The 21,998-nt window shown below is 54.5% G+C and overlaps 7 protein-coding genes across 7 annotated transcripts; 3 read left to right on the top strand and 4 right to left on the bottom strand.

Moving 5' to 3' along the window:
* Positions 1–7,431: 7,431 nt before the first annotated feature.
* V2A60_010437 (Zn(II)2Cys6 transcription factor) lies at positions 7,432–9,213 on the top strand (the record flags this gene model as incomplete). Its single annotated transcript, XM_083261693.1, has 4 exons — positions 7,432–7,528; positions 7,578–8,207; positions 8,264–8,672; positions 8,727–9,213. 4 exons carry the CDS (start codon positions 7,432–7,434, stop codon positions 9,211–9,213), a joined length of 1,623 nt encoding a protein of 540 aa, XP_083117819.1.
* Positions 9,214–9,425: 212 nt separating this feature from the next.
* Positions 9,426–11,330, bottom strand: V2A60_010436 (flavin monoamine oxidase family protein; the record flags this gene model as incomplete). Its single annotated transcript, XM_083261692.1, has 5 exons — positions 9,426–9,603; positions 9,690–9,733; positions 9,868–10,710; positions 10,797–11,044; positions 11,144–11,330. The coding sequence occupies 5 exons, from the start codon at positions 11,328–11,330 to the stop codon at positions 9,426–9,428; spliced, it is 1,500 nt and encodes a 499-aa protein (XP_083117818.1).
* A 1,141-nt stretch (positions 11,331–12,471) lies between these two features.
* V2A60_010435 (amino acid/polyamine transporter I) lies at positions 12,472–14,195 on the top strand (the record flags this gene model as incomplete). The annotated part of the gene is made up of 6 exons (XM_083261691.1): positions 12,472–12,569; positions 12,664–12,868; positions 12,939–13,008; positions 13,082–13,237; positions 13,292–13,553; positions 13,610–14,195. The coding sequence occupies 6 exons, from the start codon at positions 12,472–12,474 to the stop codon at positions 14,193–14,195; spliced, it is 1,377 nt and encodes a 458-aa protein (XP_083117817.1).
* Positions 14,196–15,002: 807 nt separating this feature from the next.
* On the top strand, positions 15,003–16,322 carry V2A60_010434 (Apc15p protein-domain-containing protein; the record flags this gene model as incomplete). Its single annotated transcript, XM_083261690.1, has 2 exons — positions 15,003–15,038; positions 15,111–16,322. 2 exons carry the CDS (start codon positions 15,003–15,005, stop codon positions 16,320–16,322), a joined length of 1,248 nt encoding a protein of 415 aa, XP_083117816.1.
* Positions 16,323–16,982: 660 nt separating this feature from the next.
* On the bottom strand, positions 16,983–19,489 carry V2A60_010433 (SNARE domain- containing protein; the record flags this gene model as incomplete). Its single annotated transcript, XM_083261689.1, has 3 exons — positions 16,983–17,189; positions 17,344–17,677; positions 18,705–19,489. The coding sequence occupies 3 exons, from the start codon at positions 19,487–19,489 to the stop codon at positions 16,983–16,985; spliced, it is 1,326 nt and encodes a 441-aa protein (XP_083117815.1).
* Positions 19,490–19,941: 452 nt separating this feature from the next.
* On the bottom strand, positions 19,942–20,471 carry V2A60_010432 (histone chaperone domain CHZ-domain-containing protein; the record flags this gene model as incomplete). Its single annotated transcript, XM_083261688.1, has 3 exons — positions 19,942–20,123; positions 20,225–20,237; positions 20,301–20,471. 3 exons carry the CDS (start codon positions 20,469–20,471, stop codon positions 19,942–19,944), a joined length of 366 nt encoding a protein of 121 aa, XP_083117814.1.
* Positions 20,472–21,050: 579 nt separating this feature from the next.
* V2A60_010431 (uncharacterized protein) lies at positions 21,051–21,705 on the bottom strand (the record flags this gene model as incomplete). The annotated part of the gene is made up of 2 exons (XM_083261687.1): positions 21,051–21,111; positions 21,185–21,705. The coding sequence occupies 2 exons, from the start codon at positions 21,703–21,705 to the stop codon at positions 21,051–21,053; spliced, it is 582 nt and encodes a 193-aa protein (XP_083117813.1).
* Between the last annotated feature and the right edge of the window lie 293 nt (positions 21,706–21,998).

The following is a 21,998-nucleotide window of genomic DNA, read 5'->3' as shown; positions in this document are numbered from 1 at the left end:
GGCCACGTTTTTCTCTTTTTTTTTTTCTGACTTTTTTAGGGTGGTAGCTAAGTCAAGGACGTGTGGTGGGAGCGCTCCTGTCTGGAGGAGCGTCTAATAAGAGCTGCTTGGGCCGTTGTGAAGTGAGTTGGCGCAGCTGAGACGGCTGCTTTTTTTTGTTATCTGGGCGGCTGGAGTTAGTTTTGTTTTCGGCGGAAGAGTACATGAGATAAGTATCTAGACAAAAAAAAAAGAAACGCAGAAAAAGACGAGGCAGAGTAGTTGGAGAGACGAGAGCGAGAAGCCCCAAGACGGGCAACCCGCGGCCGAGGCTTGAGAGACAAGGTTTGCACCAACGCCGAAAGAGGGGAGAAAGAGGGCGAGAGAGAGAGAGAGAGAGAGAGACGCCAAAAAGGAAACCACAGAGCAACGCTAAAGCAAAGCAAAGCAAAGCCCAACAAAGATGGCAGAAGCTGCCATTTTGGCAGCAGAGAAGAGGCCGAGTGGCCCTCGTGGTGTCTGGGAGAATCAGAGCACTGCAAGGTGCTGTAGGTGCTGTAGGTGCTGCAAGCACAGCGCTGGGTTTCTCCCCATAGTACCAAAGTAAGCCACTGAACGACTGCTGGAGAGAGTGCTGAGCCCCCCCGCTGAAAGGACCACTGGAAGAAAGTGGCGGCTTAGACTTTTGCGGAGAAAGAAACAAGAGCTCGTCGCCGGTAGCGGCTGAGGACCGAGGTTGTTGTGGTGGGGTAGGCCGGAATCCTTTTTTTTTTTTTTTCCCTTTTGGAGTAGGGGACCAGCCCATGTTTTCCCCATTGGCTTTTGGCTGGTTGTCATGCTGATTTCACGAGCCTTCTGGTTGGTCTCTTGTTCTCCCTCTTTTGGTCCGCACTGCGCGCAAAGGTGGGAGACTCGGCGCGGCGGAAAAATACACCAGCGCACCCAATAGAACCCCCGCTGTAATATTCCGTAAAGGTGCCCTGCAGGTCCTTTGAATGGCTCCCTACTCGAGGAAACATGACCGCCGACAAGACAGTCCGTGTTGCGTGTGTAGTTTGGCGTCGTGTACGGATAGTGGTCGCTCCTCGGACAGTGTGTGTGCAAGTGTATTGACTGCCTTGGTCTCTGGTTTCTTTCTTTTTTTTTTCTCTCTTGTTTCTTTTGCTCGCAGCTTCTTCACCGTTTTCTTTTTTTTTTTTTGGCCTTCTTTCAGCTTGCATCCTGTCTCAAAAGAATGTGATGAGGCCGGCCTCTTCCGGGCTTCTCCTTGCCCGGGCCGACCAATGGTGCCCTCCCTCGCAGGTTTGCTGGTCGCCGCTGGTTGTTGCTGGTCGCTCATGGTACCTGGTCGGCGCTGCCATCTGCTTGCTTTTTTCGGCTTTTTCGGTCAAGGAGATAACAACACTTGTCGCCGCCGAAATTGAAAAAAAAAACCCCCCAGGTCTTCCCGAGTGCTTTTGTATGCTTGCTCTCTGGCGGCTTGTTGGCGCATCGTTCTTCTTTTTTTTTTTTTTCCTTTTTTTTTTCCGTGACGCATTTGAGTGATGAGTAGTACAAGCCTGGGGGGTGTCTCAATCCCGGTCGCTTCCCTTGTTCGGAACCGGGTATAGAATGACAAGACTCGACGTCATTGCCCGCCTCCCCTACCCTGTCCATTTGCGGCCAATCGCGCGCCTGCAACTTGTGAAAAATGCCAGAGAACAAAAAGCAGAGTCAAGAATAGACAATGGGCTTTTGTACTTGAAAAACAAAGTAAAAACGGCAAGCAATACTCACATGGTATCTCGAAGTTGTCTTTTGTAAAATCTCTAATAATCGCTATGCAATCTGCGCTACAAGCTGCAGATGTAATCAGTCGGAGGAGAGGGGTAGAATTCCAGCCAGGGAGGGGGGAAAGGAAGACAAGAGGGTAAAATCAAGAGATGACAAGAAGAGATCGGAATCAAGAAAAAGAGAGGGAGGAAGGAGAGGAGGAGGAGGGCAGAGAGTTTAGTATTAATACGGGGGAGGGGGGAAATCAGCCTTTGCCGGCTGGATGCGATGGGCAACTCCGGAATCGCTCTCTCTCTCTGCTGTTTCGAATGGCCTTTTTTGGTCTCCTACGACCATTCCCAAAAAAATCCATCTAGGCAGGGAACAATTTATTAGCCTCGCCGAGACGCCGCCACCCTCTCTCCTCCGGCAAGGCAAAGCTTCTCGAGGCTAACACTCCCGCCGCGCGCTGCAGGCACATGGAATATTATTACCCCCCAACACACTAAGCAAAATTACGGTCAATTTTCTACTATTTCGGAAGAAGAAGAAGAAGCAAAAAAAAAAAAAAAGAGAAAAAAAGAGCCCGTCCCCCAGCATTTCCCCACCAAAACAAAAAGCATAAGTAAGTACTGCAAATGGCCAGTCTCCTACTCGTTCGGCAACACACGCTAACCAAGGAATGACGGACAGACTACCAATACAGTCTGCGGTACTTTTTTTTTTTTTTTGTTCCGGCACCCAGAGCTTTTAGTAGTCAGTCACCAAACGATGCTAATGTATTAGCCAGCAGGGGTGTGGGTGTGGCAACTGGATACAGATACTTTGCATGCTTATCTGCGACATGCTGTATTGGTGGGGGGCGGGAGGAGGAGGAAGTCGAATAGCTTGAACCACACACACCAACTACTTCACTAACTACTTACTACTAACTACTACTAACTAGTTGCTGGTGCAAACCACTCCTCTCTTTGCAGAATGGTCCAACGCCATCTTGCAGCCCGGCCCGGACGCATCTCCAGGGCCTTTGCTCCGCTCTTGTACTGACAGTGAGTAGTAGGTGGGCTCTTGGCTCTCCCGAAGCACATGTCAGACAACCACCACGGCAGCGACAAGTGTGTGTCCGCTGTGCTGTCCCAGCTTTCTGCGAAGAGCGAGTCGCAACTAGTCCAGCAAAGCCCGTGTCAGCCAAGACCAGGGTCAAAGTGAGGCGACTTTAACAGGCAATAGACTGCCTCCACACGAACCTCTTTTTGCCGCATTGCCCAGCTTACTCAGTGCAGAGTACAACTCATTATGAATAGCTACTCCGATGTACGGAGAAGCGTCCTTCTCGCTCAGTCTGTCACCCGCCGTTTCTTTCATCAAGCCTTGTTGAATGCCGTCCCCGGTGCTTCCTGGCACTTGCCACCATCTCACTACCCCCGCAAACCTCATATTGGCATCCATTCTCAACTGACATCTTTGTGTTTTTTTTTTCTTCCAAAATGAATGAACCCCCCCCCCCCCCCCCCCCCCCAGAGGTGCGTAAACCCAGGATAACGGATAAGAGGAGACGGGGGGGCCAACTTTTGGTGTGCAAGTCATTCATGGGACCCCTTCCACCTCTTGATTCGCGTCCGTCTTTATGCTGTCATCCAACGGCGCACATGCCCGCGCTCCTACATGAGTGCAGCGAAACCACACACCATCCCGACACATTTTCGCTCTGTTCTGAATACGTCAGTTGAGGAGGGGGGGTGGGAGCCAGCCACCCCTCCTCATTCCCCCTCCTACCTCCCTGTGCCTGCAGCCTTGCGAGCAAGGGTGGCTGCTGGGTGGTGGCCGTTGCAGCTCTGAGCACTTGTTCTTTAAAAATCCGATTGCACACCTAGCATAGACAGAAAAAGGAGAAAAGAAAAAGAAGACTGTAAATATGAAATCCCCAATAAATATCGAATGCCGCCTCTTCCGCGACCTGCATGACTAGGAACGTGACATTCTCACTCTCCGCCAAAGGAAGCAAGCTGCTTCACCACGGATTACGGCCAGTTCCTCCTCCTCCTCCTCTTCCCTCTCTCATGTCATCATGTTCGTCCTTCTTCTCCCACACCCTCAGCTCCCAAGGACTTAGCCTCGGGGGGGCTCGTCGGTGACGCGGGCCTACATGTATTGTGATTGCCTCAATCTTCCGACTCCGGCATGAGCACCGTCATTCGGCATCCTTCTTTTCGTCTACCCGGAGCCGTCCAACAACAAAACGCCTGAATCCAGACAATCCGTCCCGAGAAACTACCAACTACATGGGTGTGCCTACCCCACAGAGGTCCCCTGGAGCCGACCGGGGGGGCAAGGGGGGCCTTGTTAGTTTACAGCAAATCTCATCTCCAATCTGGCCCCTGCCCACACACGCCGGTAACGTCATGGCTGCAGGTTGCTGCCCAATCAGCACCCTGCTATTTTCAAACTTGCTTTGTGAACCTGGTCGGTCGGTGGTGGCTGATGAAGAAGAAAGCTTGTGACAGCGACCGTCTGTCTGGTTACTGTTTCTTTGACAAGTGAGAGATCTCTTGGGGCGACGGGCGTCTGCAGCAATGAAACTTTCACATTGCCTTCTCTCTCTCTCTTTTTTTTTCCCCGCAGGAGAGATTCTTCAAGAGTAACATATTCGTTCATGAAGAATGGGCAGATTTTGTAACCTGGTCAGCGGAGACTGGCCAAATAGGCCCGACAGGCTTTTTGCTGCATCTCGGAGCGACAATGAATTTCTAGGAAAGAAAAAAAAAGAAACAAAAATTCCCCCCCCGCTCCCTCTCTCCCGTCGGTGCGCGACTTTCCCTCTCAGCTCTCCGACCTCATGCTACGTTGTCTCCTTTGATGAGCCCTCCTCCTCTCCCGCCGTCATCAAACAGGCAACAACAAGAACCTGAAAGGGTGGGTGGGCGCTGATAAGAAAAGCACACCCCTACTTCATTTCAGTACATCGGCGCACCTCCGCCCCTCGTCACCCGTCAAAACTTATCAAAGCAGCCTCGAGCCGACCAATCATGAGTCGCAACGGTAGAGTTTGTTCTTATCTTGGACCCAAAACCCGCATTTTGTACCGGACCATCGCCGCGAAATCTTGACGCTAAAAAAGCAAAAGCCTTGTGTGCGGTAAGTAAAGCATTCGCACCCGGGCGGCGCAGAGCAGAACTGGCTGTTGTAGTGCGAGTCTCTTTGTTTTTTTGGAATACTTGTTTTTCGAGTGTGCAGTGAGGCTCTGGACATTGACAATATGCAGGAAAAAGTTTCCTACAACACCTATTTAGTCGGTCATGCTCTTCATAAACAACTACACCGGCAGCCTTGCAGCTTGGCGGCTGATCAGAACATGGTCGGCCGCCCGCCCAATGTCTATAACCGAGGTACCAACCAGCCAACCCGCCAACCAGCCGGGGTGGTCACCCTACCAGTAGATCTGCACCTAAGGCATGGTTCGCTGCAGCCAGGACCACCCAATTGTCTGCATCGCCCACCCGTCTGATAGATAAGAACATGCGCCTAATGTATAGCCCCTACCGACATCGGGGGGCGGGGAGGATGAGAAAACGGGTTGTAGCCAGAAGCGGTTTGGGTCAGTTTCCCGCCTCTCGAGTCGGCCCAGACCGGGGAACCTTTTCGTTTCTTTCTGTTTGTTGGGATATAATTCAAAGGCAATGAATGGCTTGTGAGGGAAGAACGTTCAAAATTACCGTCCCTCTTCCCCGCAGCAAGCAAGCCCCCTGCCTGGTCTTGGCTGTCGACTGCTCGAATTGCAATTACAAAGCCCAGTCCAGCCATAACTGACAGCCACTCTCATGGGCGTGGCTTTGTCTTGCAGGGTCTCCCCGGCCCCCGGGCAAGGTTCTGCTTCCGCATTCGCCCGATGCGGGTGTAAGCCGGTGCATGCTCAAGAAAACTGCCTGTTCTGAGGCAAACGCAAACTTGCAACATTCATCGCCTGGAGTAGGCCGTTCAATGTTTAAAATGTGGGAAATCTTTGCGCATCGGAAAATGTACAATCATGTCGGCGCAGTACCTTGACGTGTATTGTAGTCTGTCGGGGTTTGATTGAGCCGTATCCGTACAAGCCTCGACATTGTCGCTGTCCTAGTCAAACTTGGTGCCACCGATGAATTCCGCTTCCTAGTCTTCGGCTCAGGGTATCGTCAAACTCGTCGCCGTTTTTAAATCTGGAATGTACGCCATGTACGCCAGGTACGCCAGGTGCGCCATGTACACCATGTACACCATGCTCAAGGAACAAGGCCCTCGAAACGTTGACAACACTGGACGAGTGCACAGCCCTGCCGCAACCTTATCTCCTCTGGGCCCCTGATTTGGTTGCATCTCGATAGCTTTGATTCTAGAAATACTCCCGTCTGCCCGTTGCTATCGGGTCCCGAACTCCTGGGACAGGTGGATTGCGGCAAGGTCTGCGATAAGGAACGTCTCTCAGGTGTTCGCCAGCGCACCCGCAGCCTCGCTCACCACCCCCGTGCCAATCGCATCTTTGCTTCCATGGAGAAGGATAAAGGTGTTTGTAACTCGGGCGGCTGTTTGGCGGCATCATTGGCGGTCAGTGGTAATGTACCCCCGTGCTTTTTGGGACCATCACGTTAGAATCTGGCGAGTCGATTGTAAAGGGTAGACCCCTAAAGAGGGATAAGACTTTTTTCCATCTATTGTCATGCAATTAGTCTTGACGTCGCCAGGACTAGAATTGCCTCTACTCAGTACATTAGAGGTCAATCTAGCGGGAGTATGAATCTCCAGCCTCTTACCACAAGACCAGTGACAACATGGCCAGCTTGCTTGAAGATGAGAGGGTAGGTTCCGACAATGACCTTGCGAGTCAATCGAGCGGAAATACAAATTTCCCGTCTCTTGCCATGCAATATTTCATCGCATAACTGACAATTTGCGTTAAAGGACGAGCAGAGTGGGTTCCGAGCACTATATCGAAAGTCAATTAAACGGGAATATAAATCTCCCATCTCTTGCCATGTGACTATTCCCAGTACCTTGGCAACAGGGTTTTGGCAGGCAGCAGTCCCGTAGCATTCCATACTCGATCCAATATCAGCTCGGTTTGATATAGGCTATTCGATTTCTCTGTCGCATGCTCTAAGCTGCTGCGTCATTGAAGACATATAATTCCCACCACCGTTTTATCGTTGCGCAAACTAGGCCAACAAACGGCGACGGCGGCAGCAGCCGGCAGCGGGAGCACACGTTTTCTTTTTCTTTTTCTCACGTTTCCATCTCGACACTTGACCAGACAACATTGCTATTTGTGTTTTTTTTTTTTTCATCCTTTAGAACCAGATGAAACCAAGCAGAACACCCGATTAGTTTCTCTCATCTACGCCACCACCACCATCCTTGCACTTCTGCCGTCCCCGACTTTACCTATAATGGCAGCTGCCCCGCACTCTCGCGCATCAACCAGACAGACAGCCTGCATTTTCGTTTTCAGCCTTCGATCCTTCTTTTCATCCTCGAGAAAACAGCCTCAAGTTTCAACCATGCGGCCAAGGACAAAAGGCCGAATCTGAAACTCGCTCCCGTTCCGGACAAAACCACATCGAAAGCCCGCAGAAGCCCCCTCCTCTGCGGCCGCCCCTCCCCCCGGCCCGTGGCATGTAACGATCCGATCCGATTGCAGACATTGGAAAGCTCTGCTTTGCCAACCCCAGCATGTCACTTGCCAAGAGGAACAACGGTGAGGACAGCCCCGCCGCCCACCATCAACACATGGACGCTTGGAATCCCGCGATTCATCTAGCTGCGCATTGTGACGGAACCGGCTAACAAGTCTATCTCCTCTCTTTCTCTCTCTCCAGGCTGCCTAGAATGTCGGACGCGCCGCGTCATTTGCGACAAGGCCGAGCCAGAATGCTTCAAGTGTCGTAAAAAGGGCATCAAGTGCTCCGGCCAGGGCATCGAATGCCGCTTCAGCCCTTATATGCGCAAAAAGTCCAGCGCGGCCAAGCTCAAAGCCAGCACGGCGGCCGTGACCTCGGGCCAGAGTTCCTCTGAAGCCGCCGGTGCTGCTAGCCGGCTCTCCAAGCCTGGCGTCTCGACCGACCGCAAGGCCACACCAGCCCAGCCGGCATCTTCGAAGCAATACCTGTGGGTAGATTCGGAACCTATGCCGGGGCCGAGCCTGCGATCGACGCCCATTGCTCCGCTTGTCGTGCCAAAGATGGAAGACGACCCCGATTCCAACGCGCTGACCGACACGCCCTCATACTGGTCGTCCGCCTCGCCTTCATCGTCTACCAGCTCACAGCCCGATGAGGTGCAGGACCAAGATGTCAAGGGGAAGCGAGTCGTCCCCCCGATCAGTAAACCGAGGACCGAGGACAGCTTGGTGGTACGCACGCCGGCGGTCAAGCGCGAGCCCTGGCCATATGGACCTAGTCTCACCCTTCAAAGCACGTCCTCGGATTCGAGATTCTTCTTTGACCATTGTGAGTGGCTTCGATGCGCTGCTAGCCCACTTTCCAATACTGAGTGTTCATGACAGTCTCCAATTTCATCGCGTCAAAAATGGTCGTTGTTGACTTTCACGGAAACGCCTATCGACAGATGATTCTACCTCTTGCGACGCAAGATGCCATGGTTTCGCAAGCCGTCAATGTCGTTTCCGCGTTTCACCTTTCACAAGTAGTGCCCTCTCTCCGAATGAAAGCAGAGGTCAATCAGCAACGGGTACTGTCCAGGTTACGGCAGTCTGCGCTGAACCCAAACCCTGACCAATTCTTCAAGCTATCAAACTGGGTCACCATCCTCGTGCTTCTGGTTGGCGACACCATCACCGGCTCGAAAAATTACGTATATCTCCTCGATTTGTTATCACAGCTCTCTCGAGCGGCACTGTCGGACGAGTCGGTTCCAGATGCCGTCAAGGCATTTGTCAAACAACAAACTCACATGTAAGTCACAGTCTGCTCTGCCAGTCGCATCATTATGATTGATCAATGGTACAGGTTCGAACTATTCGGGTCTCCACTCTCAAGTCCGCAAAAGGGCTTAGAAATGCTGCGCCGACGGTCTGTCGACTACCTCTCGTTCATGTCGTATTGTCCGTACACGCCGGAACAGCAGGTCTTTGTCGACAAGATGACCGAGATCATGAGGCAGGCGTGCAAGATTTTTGAGAACAGAGCTTCCAAGACGGCCACGCCCGAATCATCCACGGCCTCGGTCGAGCAGATGCGGCAGACGGTCGGCGACATGGACTTGGAGACGGAGGGGAGCCACGCACTCGTGTGGCCATTTTTCGTCGCCGCCGCGGAGAGCGCGCTGCCAGAACACCGTGACTTTTTTGCCAGTCGCTTGAAGCAGTTGTTTTCCAATACTCGATTTGGCAGCATCCCCGTCGCGCTCGACACGCTCAAGTATATATGGAGCAAGAGCGACACCACCAGCTGGACCGATGTGGTTACACGAGAACGCCAAGTTTTGATTATGTGAATAGTGAATTTGTCTGCTCTTGGCGATAGGCGTTCTTTTTTTTTTTTTTTTTTTTGTTTTTTTCCTCTCTTGTTTTTGCACCCTGGGTATGGAATAGCGCTTGATTTATAGTGTCGACGATATACGGATACAAATATATACAACGGTGTTGTCCGCCTCTTTTACACAAAATCGTTGCTACTTGTAGAGGACAACTTTTTTTTTTCTTTTTTTTACTTGCCCATCAAATCAGCTCGGACGCTGGCGGCGGCTCTTGTGCCTTCTTCTATGGCGCCGTCAATGAAGCTGCGCCAGCCAGACGCCCAGTCGGAGCTGGCAAAGAAGATGTTGCCCTGACGAGCCCGCAGGTCGTCAAAGTGAGATGTCAGGAAACCCGGTGCAGAAAAGAACCTAGATTTTTTTTTTCAACAATGTCAGATATATTTGCCGCGGTAACATGAAGATAGGGGGAAAAAGGCCAAAAAGCTTGAACATACCATGCTCCTTTTGCAAACTCGTCACGGGACCAATTATGGAAAACCTGTCCTCGGTTGATTAGCACTTGTTGCGCGTCCCGAATGGTCATCTACTACTACTGATACTACTACAACTACAACTACAACTACTATCACTTCTACAACTACTCCAAGGGAGAAGGGGGAGCCGTGCACTCACCACTCGTTCCACATTCATGGGCGCGAAGCCCTGAAACTCGGCAATGGTGCGGTCAATGTCGTCTTCCGGGTGAAAGTGCCTGTGCTGGCCGCCAAAGGCGACGACGTGCGTGTTTCCGGCGGGCGTCTCGCCGTCGCCGAAGCCGTAGACGAGGCCGTTGTGCGGGTAGCTGATGCCGGTGAAGGAGCGCAGGTCGCGGTCGCGGACCTCGGCGTGGACCTTGACCGTCTGGTTGACGTGGCCGGCGGCGGCCGCCGCCGCCCTGCCGGCGCGCAGGGGCGGCTCAAAGGCGACGTCGGCGAGCACGTTGAGCGGCACGGCCGAGATGACGCGCTTGGCGGAAAAGGTGCGGCCGCTCCTCGTGGTGACGCGGACCGACGATCCCGACAACCCCGACCCCGACCCGTCGCTTTGGTCGAGGTCGGCGATGGAGGCGACGGGCTCGCTCAGGGCGTACGACAGGCGGCCCGTGGCCAGGGCCTCGCCAAAGAAGCGGACGGCAAAGGACGACTGGCCGGCGCGCAGCTTGAAGCGGACCAGGTGGTTGACGCAGCCCTCGTACGTGTGGCCGCAGAGGGCCCACCAGTGCAGCATCTCGTAGAAGCTGGTGGTGGCGAGGGTGGCGCCGCTGCAGAGCAGCACAAAGCCTTCGAGGCACAGCCGCTCGTCGGGCGTCAGGTCGGCCCGGATCTCGGCGACGCGGTCCGCCACCGACACGCCGTCGAAGCGCCGGTCCGAGGCCGACAGGCGGCCGGCGGCGCTGTGCGGCATCGGCAGCGCGTCGCGCCCGTCCTTGCCGTCGACGTTGAACAGCTTTGCCAGGCACGACTGCATCAAGGCGTCCTATTTTTTTTTTAAACTTGACTGGTTAACTCTGCTCTCTGTCTTTCTTGCTTGCGTTTCGGGGCGAGGGGAAGGAGCATAGTAACCTCTTGTTCGTGTGTAAAGGACTTTGTGCCGTCGGTGCTCGCGAGGAGAAACTTGTTGATGCCCCGGGAAAAGTCGTACGAGCTCTCCAGCTCGTCCTGCATGCCGTACCGCGCAATCTCTCGCCAGACGGCGGCCTGACCCCAGTACACCCACGTCCCGCCCATCTCGTACGGGTAGCCGTCAATGTTGGAGGACCACGAGCGGCCGCCGATGCGGTCTCGCGCTTCCAGGAGCAATACCTTGAGTCCTGCCCGGAAATGAATTAGTTGCCCGGTATTCAATCTTTTCTTTTTCTTTTCTTTTTCTTTTCTTTTTCTTTTTTTTTTCCCCTTTCGGTCACACATACCTGCTACGCTGGTGTCGCGTGCAGCAGTCAGGCCAGCATAGCCGGCGCCGACGACAATGACGTCAAAGTCGGTCGTCGCATCTGTCGTCGACTCGAGGTTGCTCGGCGGCTGTATGGCCCCGATGCAAGGGACGCCGGGACGGAGGCCGTCGGCCTTGGTCCACGAGTAGCCGTCACTAGAAGCCATGACGATGTAGACAAAAATGTGTGCGAGAGAAGTGGCAATCGGTTTTTTGTTGCGCCGCCCACGGAGCCAAGTCCAACGTATTTATCAGTCCCCCGTCCTCCAAAGGCTTTCAGCCCACAAAGCCTCTCCGTCACCCATCATGGCGGGGAAATCTTTGTCCAGCGGCGCAATTTTTTTTTCTCATGGATATTCCGCACTTGGATGCCAACGTTTCTTGGCCTTTGCCAAAAGGGGCAATTTCCTGAGATCTGTATCCTGAGGAGTTGCAAGTGCCGAGTGGCGCGGGCGGCGGAGGTTGACGGCGAAAGCAAGCAGCCTCCCGGGTTGGCGGCAACCTGCATTCTCGAAAAAAAGCCTCTTCTGGGCAAATTTTGTTTTCCTCCTCCTCCTCCTTCTTCCTCGTAGCAGCTGTGCTCGCTGCCCATCGATTCCCCACGTTATCCTGCCAGTCTGTGGCGTCCGCAGGACTCGGGAAGAGAAGCGGGGGGAGGGGACCAAATTTGGGGGACTGGATCAACTTAACCGGTCGATCCAATAAGTAGTTATTGGATGGAGAGGGAGGGGGGGAGAGAACGGGTTCCCCATTCGAGAGATCATTGCGCTAGTTTGAACGGCTCGGTAGTTGATTCGATAAGGCTCTGCGAATACCGGCGGGCAAACCTTAACTATTACTTGCGCACAGGTATGTATGTAGCACTTATTTGTGAGTGGCCCAAGATATATATCTGCCGTGTTTGAACTGCCTTTTCTCTCTCTCTCTCTTCTCTCCCTCTGCGCGACTGTCTAATTGATCATCATTGATGCATCAAGAGCGACCGCGCAACCGGAACACGCGTCGTCTCGTCCTTGAATCCCGATTTTCCAGCTTTTGTCTCAAATGTCAGCACTGTGTAACTGCTTAGTAGCGGGCATGCCGCGTTACTTATTACTATACCTAATATCGATAACCGGCCTCCCACTAAACTAAACTGGCGGCATCTCCTTTTTTGCATCGTCGCAGAACAACCACGCTGGCCCCCGCGGCTACTCCCGAGCAGTCCGATTGCTCTGATTGAATCCATTCCCCTCTCAAAAAAAAGAAGAAGAAAAAGAAAAGAAAAAGTCCCATCTCTCTTCTTTTTCTTCCAAGGATCAAACTACCATGTCCAGGGTCGCAGGCGGGACAGAGGTACACCATGGATTCCTGCAGCGGCGACTGTCGACCCTGTCGACGCTCGCCATGGGGTTTTCCATTTTAAAGTAGGTAAACAGATCGCTGGGTTAGCAGTTTTTTCTTCTTCTTTTATGGCTTGATTGACATGATTTTGATTTTTTTTTTTTCCCATCAAATCAGCACGTGGATTGCCCTCGCCGGCTCCATCGGCCTCATCTTGCCGTCCGGCGGCCCCGTCGCCTTTCTGTACGGCTTCCTCTTCTGCGTCCTGTGCAGCTTCTGCGTCGTCGCCAGTCTGGGAGAGCTGGCCGCCATCTGGCCCACGGCTGGCGGTCAGTATCACTACGTCTTTGCGCTGTGCACAGAACGATGGCGCAAGCCCGCGGTATGCAAACCCCCCCGTGTTCCCCGGAACCAAGTCTTCCACTTTCTGACCTGCGCCGGCCGGCCTACAGAGCTTCTTTGTCGGATGGACAAACATCACCGGCTGGCTCATTGTCGTCACTGTGCAGGGCTATTTTGCCGGTACGTCTGCCCTTTTTTTTTCTTTTTTATTTTTCTTCCGTCTTTTGTGTGGCACAAATCTCACGTCTGGCAGCCCAATTCATTTCCGCAGCCATTGTTGTCGCCTCCAACGACTCGTATCAGATAACCCAGGCACGCACCTACGGCATCTTCTTGGCCGTCCTCACATCCACGACGGCCATCAACATATGGGGGAACAGCATACTAGGAAAGTGGAACGCCGGAGCTTGTGAGCCCTCTCTCGACTGCGCTGCTGCTGAACATCCCTACTAACCCCCCGCAGTGTACTGGTCCATCTTTGGTGTCGTGGTCACCAGCGTCGTTCTCTTGGCCAAGTCTGCCAAGACCGATGCCCGGTACGTCTTTAGCCAATTCAGCAACGAAACCGGGTGGCCAGACGGCGTGGCCTGGATCCTCGGCCTCGTCCAGTCGGCACTCTCCCTCACCGCATTCGACGTGGTGCTGCACATGACGGAAGAGATGCCGAACCCGAGACGCGACGCGCCGCGAGCATTGCTGTATACCATTGCCGTAGGCGGAGTGACGTAAGTCGTCCGTGTTGACTACCGTGTATTCCGAGTCTGATGAGAAAAGAAAACAGTGGTTTCCTGTTTACTCTCGTCATCCTCTTCTGCTTGTCAGATCCCACGAGCATTCTCACGTCACCTAGCAACATGCCCATCGTGGCCATGGTTCTCCGCGACACGCAGAGCCGCGCCGCCGCCGCCATTGTCAGCCTGATGCTCGGCGTCTGCTTCGTCAACGGCTCCAGCGCCAGCATCACCAGCGCCAGTCGGCTGCTGTTCGCCATGGCGCGCGATCGCGGCATCGTCTTGCACGACTTTTTCGGGCACGTCGCGCCGCGCCTCAACGTTCCCGTCCGTGCCATCCTCCTCTGCTACGTCTTCAACGTCTGCTTCGGGCTGCTGTATCTGGGCCCGACTGTGGCGTTTAGCGCGTACGTCGCGTCCCTCGTCATCCTGCTCAACTTGTCCTACGCAGCACCCACAATCATCGTCTTGGTCCGGGGTCGACGATTGCTGCAGGCGTACACGACGAGCGAGACGTTTCGCATGTCCTGGACACTCGGGACTGTCGTCAACTGCGTCTCTGTAATGTTTCTCGTCGTCACGTCAATAGTAAGGCACCTGGTGAAATGGGCAGAGGAGTCGGCTAACTGGACATAGTTCTTTTGCTTTCCTGCGGCACTTCCAGTGACGACCAATACTATGAGTGCGTTTCTTCACCGGTTGTGATAATATCTAAAACTGACAAACAGGGGCAGACTATGTATGCGTGGTTCTCGGCATTTTCGCAATCATTGTGTCGCTGTTTTGGCTAATTTGCCGCCACTCATTCCTTGGACCAGTAAGTTTGCATTAGACAAGTTGAGCTGAGATTTCTCATCAATACGTTGGCTGACAAGCATCGTTAGAACCTCGACTCTATACCAAGCCAGGATCGAGACGCCGGTTCTCGGCGGGTTAGGAAAGTCTTGAGCTCCAGGCCCATGGCGGAGATGGTTGAGAATAAAAGCTAGCAACTTGAAGCTTTTATACTACTCGTAATGACTTGAAATATCACGACAACAACTACTATAATAAGTATAAATATCATCAAGATCATTGCAGATGTGGCAGCTCCGCGACAAGCTACACACTACGTTGTGGACGCATTTTCGCGCAGCTTCAAGGTCAACAGTCTCGCAGCTGGTTTTAGAAAGTTTGGTAGAGAAGCTTGCACACCTAATTGAATGTACAATTTGATATCAAAAGTCATCGATTCCAGATGTAAAGAATAATATTGTACTCTCTGCCATTTCTAGGCAGAGTGTTGAACGTCTGAAAGTATCTACTGTATCTAGTCGTGGTGGCCCCGCAAGATCGCTGGTGGGCATTGTTTACTCTCAACACCAAAAAAAAAGAAAGGTAGCTTAGGTGCTGCATCAGCCAAGCTGCCAGCTCTAGACAGCATCTTTGCGGCATCGATTCGTCATGTTCGCAACACTACCCGATTTTACCCCGCGAGATGTATGTTTCGCCATCCCCAGTGTGCTATTTGCCAACAACAACGTCCCTCTCTGCTAACAACGCGGCGCCCAGTCGCACTCGCTATGGTACACGTCGTCGCGCGCGCCGACGCCCATCCTCGGCGGCCTGGCCGCCCACGGCCCTGCTAGCCAACATCATCCCAATCACGGCCACGGCCACGGCCCCGACGGGTCTCACCAGCGGCAGCCGCGCGGCGGCCAGGTTCTTCTCGAGCGGACCGCGCTGGCGCGCCTCGCGGCCGACGAGGCGCACCTGCAGCGGCGCCGCGCCGGCGTGCAAAACTACGGCAGCACGTGGCTGAAGCCGCCGGGGCTCCCCAAGACGCTGCACCAGATGCGCGAGGAGAAGCGCGAGCAGGAGGAGCACCACGAGGCCATGCGCCGGGAGCAGCTCGCGCAGGAGCTCGCAGACGCCGAGGCCGAGGCGGCAGCAGCAGCCGGGGCCGGGGCTGAAGGAGGCGGCGACGACGACGCCATGGACGACGTGCAGCTCGACGGCGCGCAGGACCTGGACGAGGACATTCCCGACGCGGACGATGAATTTGCGCTCGGCGGTGGCAGCGACAGCGACAGCGAAGAAGAAGAGGAAGAGGACGAAGAGGAAGAAGAGGAGGAGGAGTATCCAGAGGCAGCAGACGTGAGCGCGGCAGAGGAGGCGCAGCGGGAAGAGCGCCGCAACGACCTCATGGCGGCGCGCATGCGCATGACCGACGACGCCTTCCGCGAGGCGCTCGTCCGCGGCGACCCGGACGCCGACGACATGTACGGCGGCGGCCTGGCGGAGGAGCTCGACGCCGAGGACCGCGGCCACATGCTCGACGAGGACGACTTGGTGCCGAGCTCGCTGCTGCATGGCGATGACGCCGACGACGACGACGATGTGGACCTGGGCATGGATGCCAACCTGGACGACGACATTCCCGAGGCGGCCGGGGGCTACGAGCACACCGACTCGGATGCCGCGCTGTCGAGCGATTACCAAGACAACCACCACAGGGAGAGCTCAGAGGAGGAAGACGAAGACGAAGACGTTGGGTTCGCTCCGCGGGCGGCGCCGCTCATGGGCCCGCCGCAGAGCCCGACGCTGCGCGGGCAGCAGCATCGGCAGCAGTCGAGGTACGGGCGCAGCAACAACAACAACACGGCTGGAGGAGGAGGAGGGCCGCGGTCGAGCATGGACCTGAGCGCCTTCTTGTCGCAGGATGAGGAGAGCAGCTTCATGGACAGCAGCCCGGCGCAGGGACGACGAAACATGCGCAGCTGATGCGCCACATTTGTGTGTGTGTGTGTGTGTGTGTGTGTGTGTGTCTTTACCTGTCCTGTTTTTATTCATCTTGTTCTCTTTTTTTTTTTGCCTTTTCTTGTTCTCGTCTAGTAGCATGATACCCCCCAACCAAACGACAGTGTAAGCGCTGTGAGAGATGCAGAATAACTACCATGTACGATATCAGATGCATCAGTAATATCTCCAGTGTGCATGTTTGCATGTGCGAATGGTGTATGCTCATTAATATTGTTGAAACAAAATGCACATGTGCATCGAATAATCAAGCCAGGGGGCTCCTACTAATACAGATCGTAGTCGGATATATAGGTACATGGAAATCAAAAAAAAAATGACAAAACGGTCCCACGGCGCCGTAAAAAGAGCACAATGCAATAAAGATCGCTCTTAGTTTATTCCCAGATATCTTACCTTTTTTCTTGGGCAAGTTACTTCCGCCTTCCGCCTCCCGCCTCCCGCCTCCCAGGCCGTCGTAACTTCATCCCCCCTTCTTTTCTTTCTGTCCTGTCATTGTCAAGACATACAGATTGCCCTGCTCCTATGCTATCCCAACGTCATATTCACGTGTCGCAAACGTCTCGCGTCTTGTTGATTTCCTGGTTTCCTCGTTTGTTTTGTTTTTCGGTTGGTCGGTCGTGTCTAGAACAGCCAGACATAGGTAAAGATGAGGATGACGGCCAGGAAAAACAGTAGCCAGACTTTCCAGGGAATGCCGGAGCGCTGGGCCATGAGCAGCATCCTGTTCATGGTGCCGCGCAGGCGCAGTCTCGTCTGGTCAAAGGTGTCATTCATCTTTTCTGCGAGCGCCGACGAATCTCGAATCTCGTCACCAATTGCCACCGTCATCTATCACCGTCAAGTTAGCCTTTTTTTTTAATTTCCAAGAGGTTTTGCCTCGTTGTTTTTCTCTCTTCTTCTCTTTTTCCCCCCTTGGCAACAAGGCCCTTTCCTCGTCTCCTCTCCCCCAGTCCAAAGCAAAAAAAGAAGAGCGTTTACGTACATCCTTGAGCGTCCGCACCTTGCCCAGAATCCCCGCGACCTGCGCGTCGTTCTGGCTCTCGAGCTCGTTGAGGACCGCATCGCTGTACTGCCCCTTTTGGTTGGGCGTCGCCGACCGGTAGGCCGGGCCGGCCGCGGCGCCGGGGCCCATGTTGGGGTTGCCGTAGGCGCTGTAGCTGTTGTAGGGCGAGGGGCTGCCGGTGTTGCTGCTGCTGTGATATCCGTAGCCGCCCGCAGGACTGCCGCCGCCTCGTCGGTTGGGATCGCCGCCGCCTCCCGAGTAGCCTTCGAAGAGGGCGCTGCGGGAGTCGCGCTGGTGGAGGCCGCCGAACCTGCTGCAAGGTTGCGGTTTGCACTCGTTAGCCACTGGTTTTGTCATCTTTTGTATGATTTGGCGCGAGGGGGGTGATTCGGGGTTCGCATCGGCCGGCCATGGTCTGCTTTTCTCGCAGGGTGAGTGCGTGCGCATGCCCGTTGCGCTGGGCACGATGACGCACTTGGATTCTCCCCCCTTTGCTCAGACGAGGACAGCTCGCAGCAACCGCACCCTCCCCCGTCCCCCTGTCCACTCGTACCTTTGCGCCATGGCGTTGGCAAGTATGCAAAATAGAGAAATGAAATGAAGCGCGGCTGCCTATGGAGAGGCCAGAGAAGAAAATTATTTGAGTGACAATGAGGAATGAAATCTGTGGGTAAAAAAAATTAATCAACAGGGAATCAAAGAAAAAGAATTGGCGACTGATTCTAAAGGCCCTGGTGACGGCTGCCCCCCTCCCCTTTATTCAGGTATCCCTGCTGCCCCAGCGGGGCATTAGTACCTTAGTACTAAGCTACCAAGCTATTGGCTACCTACCTACCTTATTAGTAGGAGGTACCCAAGAGGTGAACAAATCAGACCGCCGATAAAAACCTGGGACAAAAATCACCTTGGCATAGAAAAAATTCCATAAAAAGCTATAAAAATAGAATGACATCTTTAAATTTTAAACCGTTCTCTACTATGAGCTATACCTTTCCTCTATTTTTCCTTTGTTTTTTGGAGATCATGAATAAGAGTAAATCTCAAATACAAATTCAAACTACCTGTTGGTGATTTATTTTGTCCATTGAGGTATAAGGCACTACTAGTACGGCGGCTTCTGCCTAACAGCGCAACAGACAGGTGGCATCTCCAGTTCCTCGTCATCATCTCCATCAGCTCAAACTTGAACGACTTGGTCCTTGGAATTGCATCACCTGATGCGATGTATACTGTATAATATACTAGCCGTTTGGTAAAAGTAAACAGAGGGATACAGGGTTCTCCAGACACGAGACCATGACCGCACGAATGCTCTCCTCCAGACTTCGGTCTTCTCTCACTCTTCCACTCCGTCGCCACCGCGCCGCAACGTCCTCGCCAGCATCACTTCCAGCGGCTGCTGCCGCACGCTGCGCGCAAACCAAAAGTTGACCAGGCCATGCCTGCCTCGCAGATGAATCCTGTACGCGTCGCCGCCGCCACCGCCGCCGGGTACCACCGCGTCTAGCACCCAGACCTGTATTCGCTCCTGGCCGCCTACCCTGGAGCCCCGACACCAGACGTCGTCGAGCTGCCGTATCGTGTCGGCGTCCAGGATGACGCAGAAGACGTGGCGCATATCGCCGCCCTGCGTGTTTCCGTGTGTCTGCGCGATCCAGCTCTGAAATTTGCTGCGGACGGCGTCTATCTGTGCCTCGTTGAGACCGTCGTACGTGCTGAGCAGTTCCGTAGTGTAGCGCGCAAACAGCTCGTCCCCGGGACGCAGAGCACCTCGCCTTGCCGCTGTGCTCGGCCATGGTTCGACCGGCAGCATCGTCATCGTCGTCCTCAGGTCGTCGAGTTGTAGACCGTCTCTCCTGCGCGCATAGGGCCGCTTCGCTCCCAGGTCTGCCTGCACCGCACCGTTGATGCAAGCCAAGGCGTTCAGCAGCTGCCGTCGAGGCGCTCTATAGTCGGTACGGACAACGGTGATGCCCCAAGTCGCCGGTTCTCGACCTTGGCCCAGCGATATGACTCGAAGCAGACGATGGTCGTTGCTGTCCATTGTGCTGTCGTATCCGCGCTCCATGTCATCCCATGCTACACGCCGCGGACTATACTCGGGGACGGATGAACGGCTGGCCATCTCTGCAGAATATGATTCTGGGTTGGTTGCATTACACCCTAGACTTGGAAACAGATGGCGCGTTTCTTTGCAAACAGGCAGCTAATTTTAATCACATTACAAACTCGAGCTTTCAGGCAGGCGCCTGGAAAGTAATCTGCCACCTTCCATCTATATTCTGCCCACATTGCCGTCGCGTGACACAAACACAATGGACGGTACTGTAATGTATTGGGAGTCTCAACTAGGCCCAAATAATAACCCCCCTTCCAGGGCACTTCATCAAATCATTCGTGATAAACAGCCTAGAGAAAAAGCCTTGTTGACAATATCTTTTTTTTCCGAGGTGCGCCGTGTATAATGCAAAAACGATGGCCTTTCCTCAAGGCGACGGCTTACACCGCCATCCTCTCTTTTGCGCATCAGATTTGGACCCCTTTTTGAAACCCTAGACCGCGCAGCGCCGTCGGAACTCAACCAGACATCTCCGTGTCCTGGGCGGGAGGCTCAAAGTCCTCATCATCCTCATCGTCGTCGTCGTCGGCGGGGTTCTCGGCGGCGGCTTTGGCAAAGTCAATCTTGGCGCCGCGAGTTCGGCGGCCGCCCTCGACAATGTTGTCCAGGTCGACCTCATCGGCTCCGTCTTCAATGTCCTCTGTGACGGGAATAAAAGAGCAAAGAATATTAGCGTTAGCATTATAACAAGCGTGATACCGCTCGTCGCAGTGTAGCTGGGCGTCTGCTTCAAATGCGTACCTCCATCGTCGTTCTTGCGGCGGCGGGTTAGCATGCGGGTCCTACACCATGTCACGGATTCGAATTGCGCACTTACATCGCCGTCAAAGTCATCGTCGCCTTCCTCATCGTCATCGTCTTCGTCATCATCGTCATCCTCGTCCATCTGGGCGTCGTCGTGCACGCGCTCGGCGGCCTTGCCCTTGCCCTTGTCGTCGGCGAAGCCTCCGGTGGCGGGGTCGTGGGGGTTCGTGATGCCGTCGGACATGGTGAGGTGCAGAGCTGTTGTCTATGCAGAAATGAAGGCAGTGTTTTGGTAGGACGAGGAGAGAAGCTGCCAAGGCAAATTGGACTGGAGAGGAGAGTTGGAGGGGAGCAAACGCGAGATGGGACCAATAGGCGCCTGGGACCATGGGCTCTTTAAAAGTGCCCGCCGCCGAGAGCAAAAAGCACCGTTCAGCACTCTCTGTTTGGTCTGCTGCAAGCTGCGTAGCAACGCCACTAGTCCCGATTAGGACAAGAACTGATCGAGCTCCAGCTGCACGTGACGCGACCGTTTACTGAAGTAACTCGGAGGCTTACTTGGACGGGTTATCGCTGAAGAAGATGATAATAGCCGAGTCAATTGACTGCTGCGAGTGAAAATGGGGGCGGGCATTTCTCGAGAGACGGTGATTGCTGTCACTGCACAGCGGCAAGCCGTGACTAGACCATTTCGATCCCTAAGACTCAAACATTCACCGCAAAGCACAACCACGCCCAAGAACCTGTGTGTAAATATATCCAATGCCAAAAGAAAAAAAAACAGTGCTTCATGTATTATGTATCTCGATTCGATGTCAACCGTCTATTTGTCCCCGCCGCCGCTCACAGCAATAAAGGCCACAATTGCAAGCACCCACCAGTACCTGCGAGATCTCTGTTAGCATAACCCTCGAATAGTGCATATTTATCACGGCGGGGGGAGGGGGTTGTCAGTACTTTTGTAGCAGCGTCTTTTCTTGCGGCTCCTCCCTCTTGCCCTCGGGGTTCAGCACCACGGGCTTGTTGAGCGCCGGCTGCGGGCCCCGCGTCTCCGGCAGCACGACGACCTGGGGGCCAAAGTCGCGCGTGTGGCCGGCGTCGATCTGGACGCCCTTGAGCGTCGCGCTGACGACGGCGCCGCTGCTGGCGTCCACCGAGACCAGAAAGTTGGGCGCGAAGCCCTTGCTGAAGTTGTCGACAGAGGCCACCGTCGTCCCCGAGGACCACGCCCCGGACGTCACGTCGTAGACGCCGATGCGCACCGTCAGGGTGCCGTCCGGTAGGTCAGGCGCCTCGTATGTGAGCACCTCGCCGGCGGTGGCGGTGGCGGGCGCGGCCACATCGTAGGCGACCTCGGCCAGGGGCGTCGGCTTGCCGCCGCCGCCCTGCACGGGCTGGAGGTAGATGTGCGCGGTGCGCGGCGCGGCGGCGGCCAGCGTGGCGGCGCAGAGTGCTCCGAGGAGCGCGGCGAGGCGCATGGTCAGTTTTCTCGGTTCGGTTCGGATACGATGGACGAGTTGGGCGGTCCGGATGGGCTGTTGGATGGTGCCGCGTGCTGTCGCTGAAAGTTGGGCTTGGCCAAGGTGCTTGGAGTGTGAGGTGGCTTGGCAAAGTGTGGCTGCAAAATGCTGCAAGGCAATTGTGGCACCAGCGGCCTTCCCATTTTGGTGGCTTTCTGGGTGCATAGGTACAATGCGGTCTTGAAGCATGACAGGAAAACTCCTGAAGTAGATACTCAAAGAACACCCCGTTGAGCACGCTTATTCAAAGG

Source organism: Cordyceps javanica, chromosome 7 (genome assembly GCF_051103115.1).
Source record: "Cordyceps javanica chromosome 7, complete sequence".
Lineage (NCBI taxonomy): Eukaryota > Fungi > Ascomycota > Sordariomycetes > Hypocreales > Cordycipitaceae > Cordyceps > Cordyceps javanica.
Note: the sequence above shows the minus strand (reverse complement) of the source record. Positions and strands in the feature narration are given on the sequence as shown.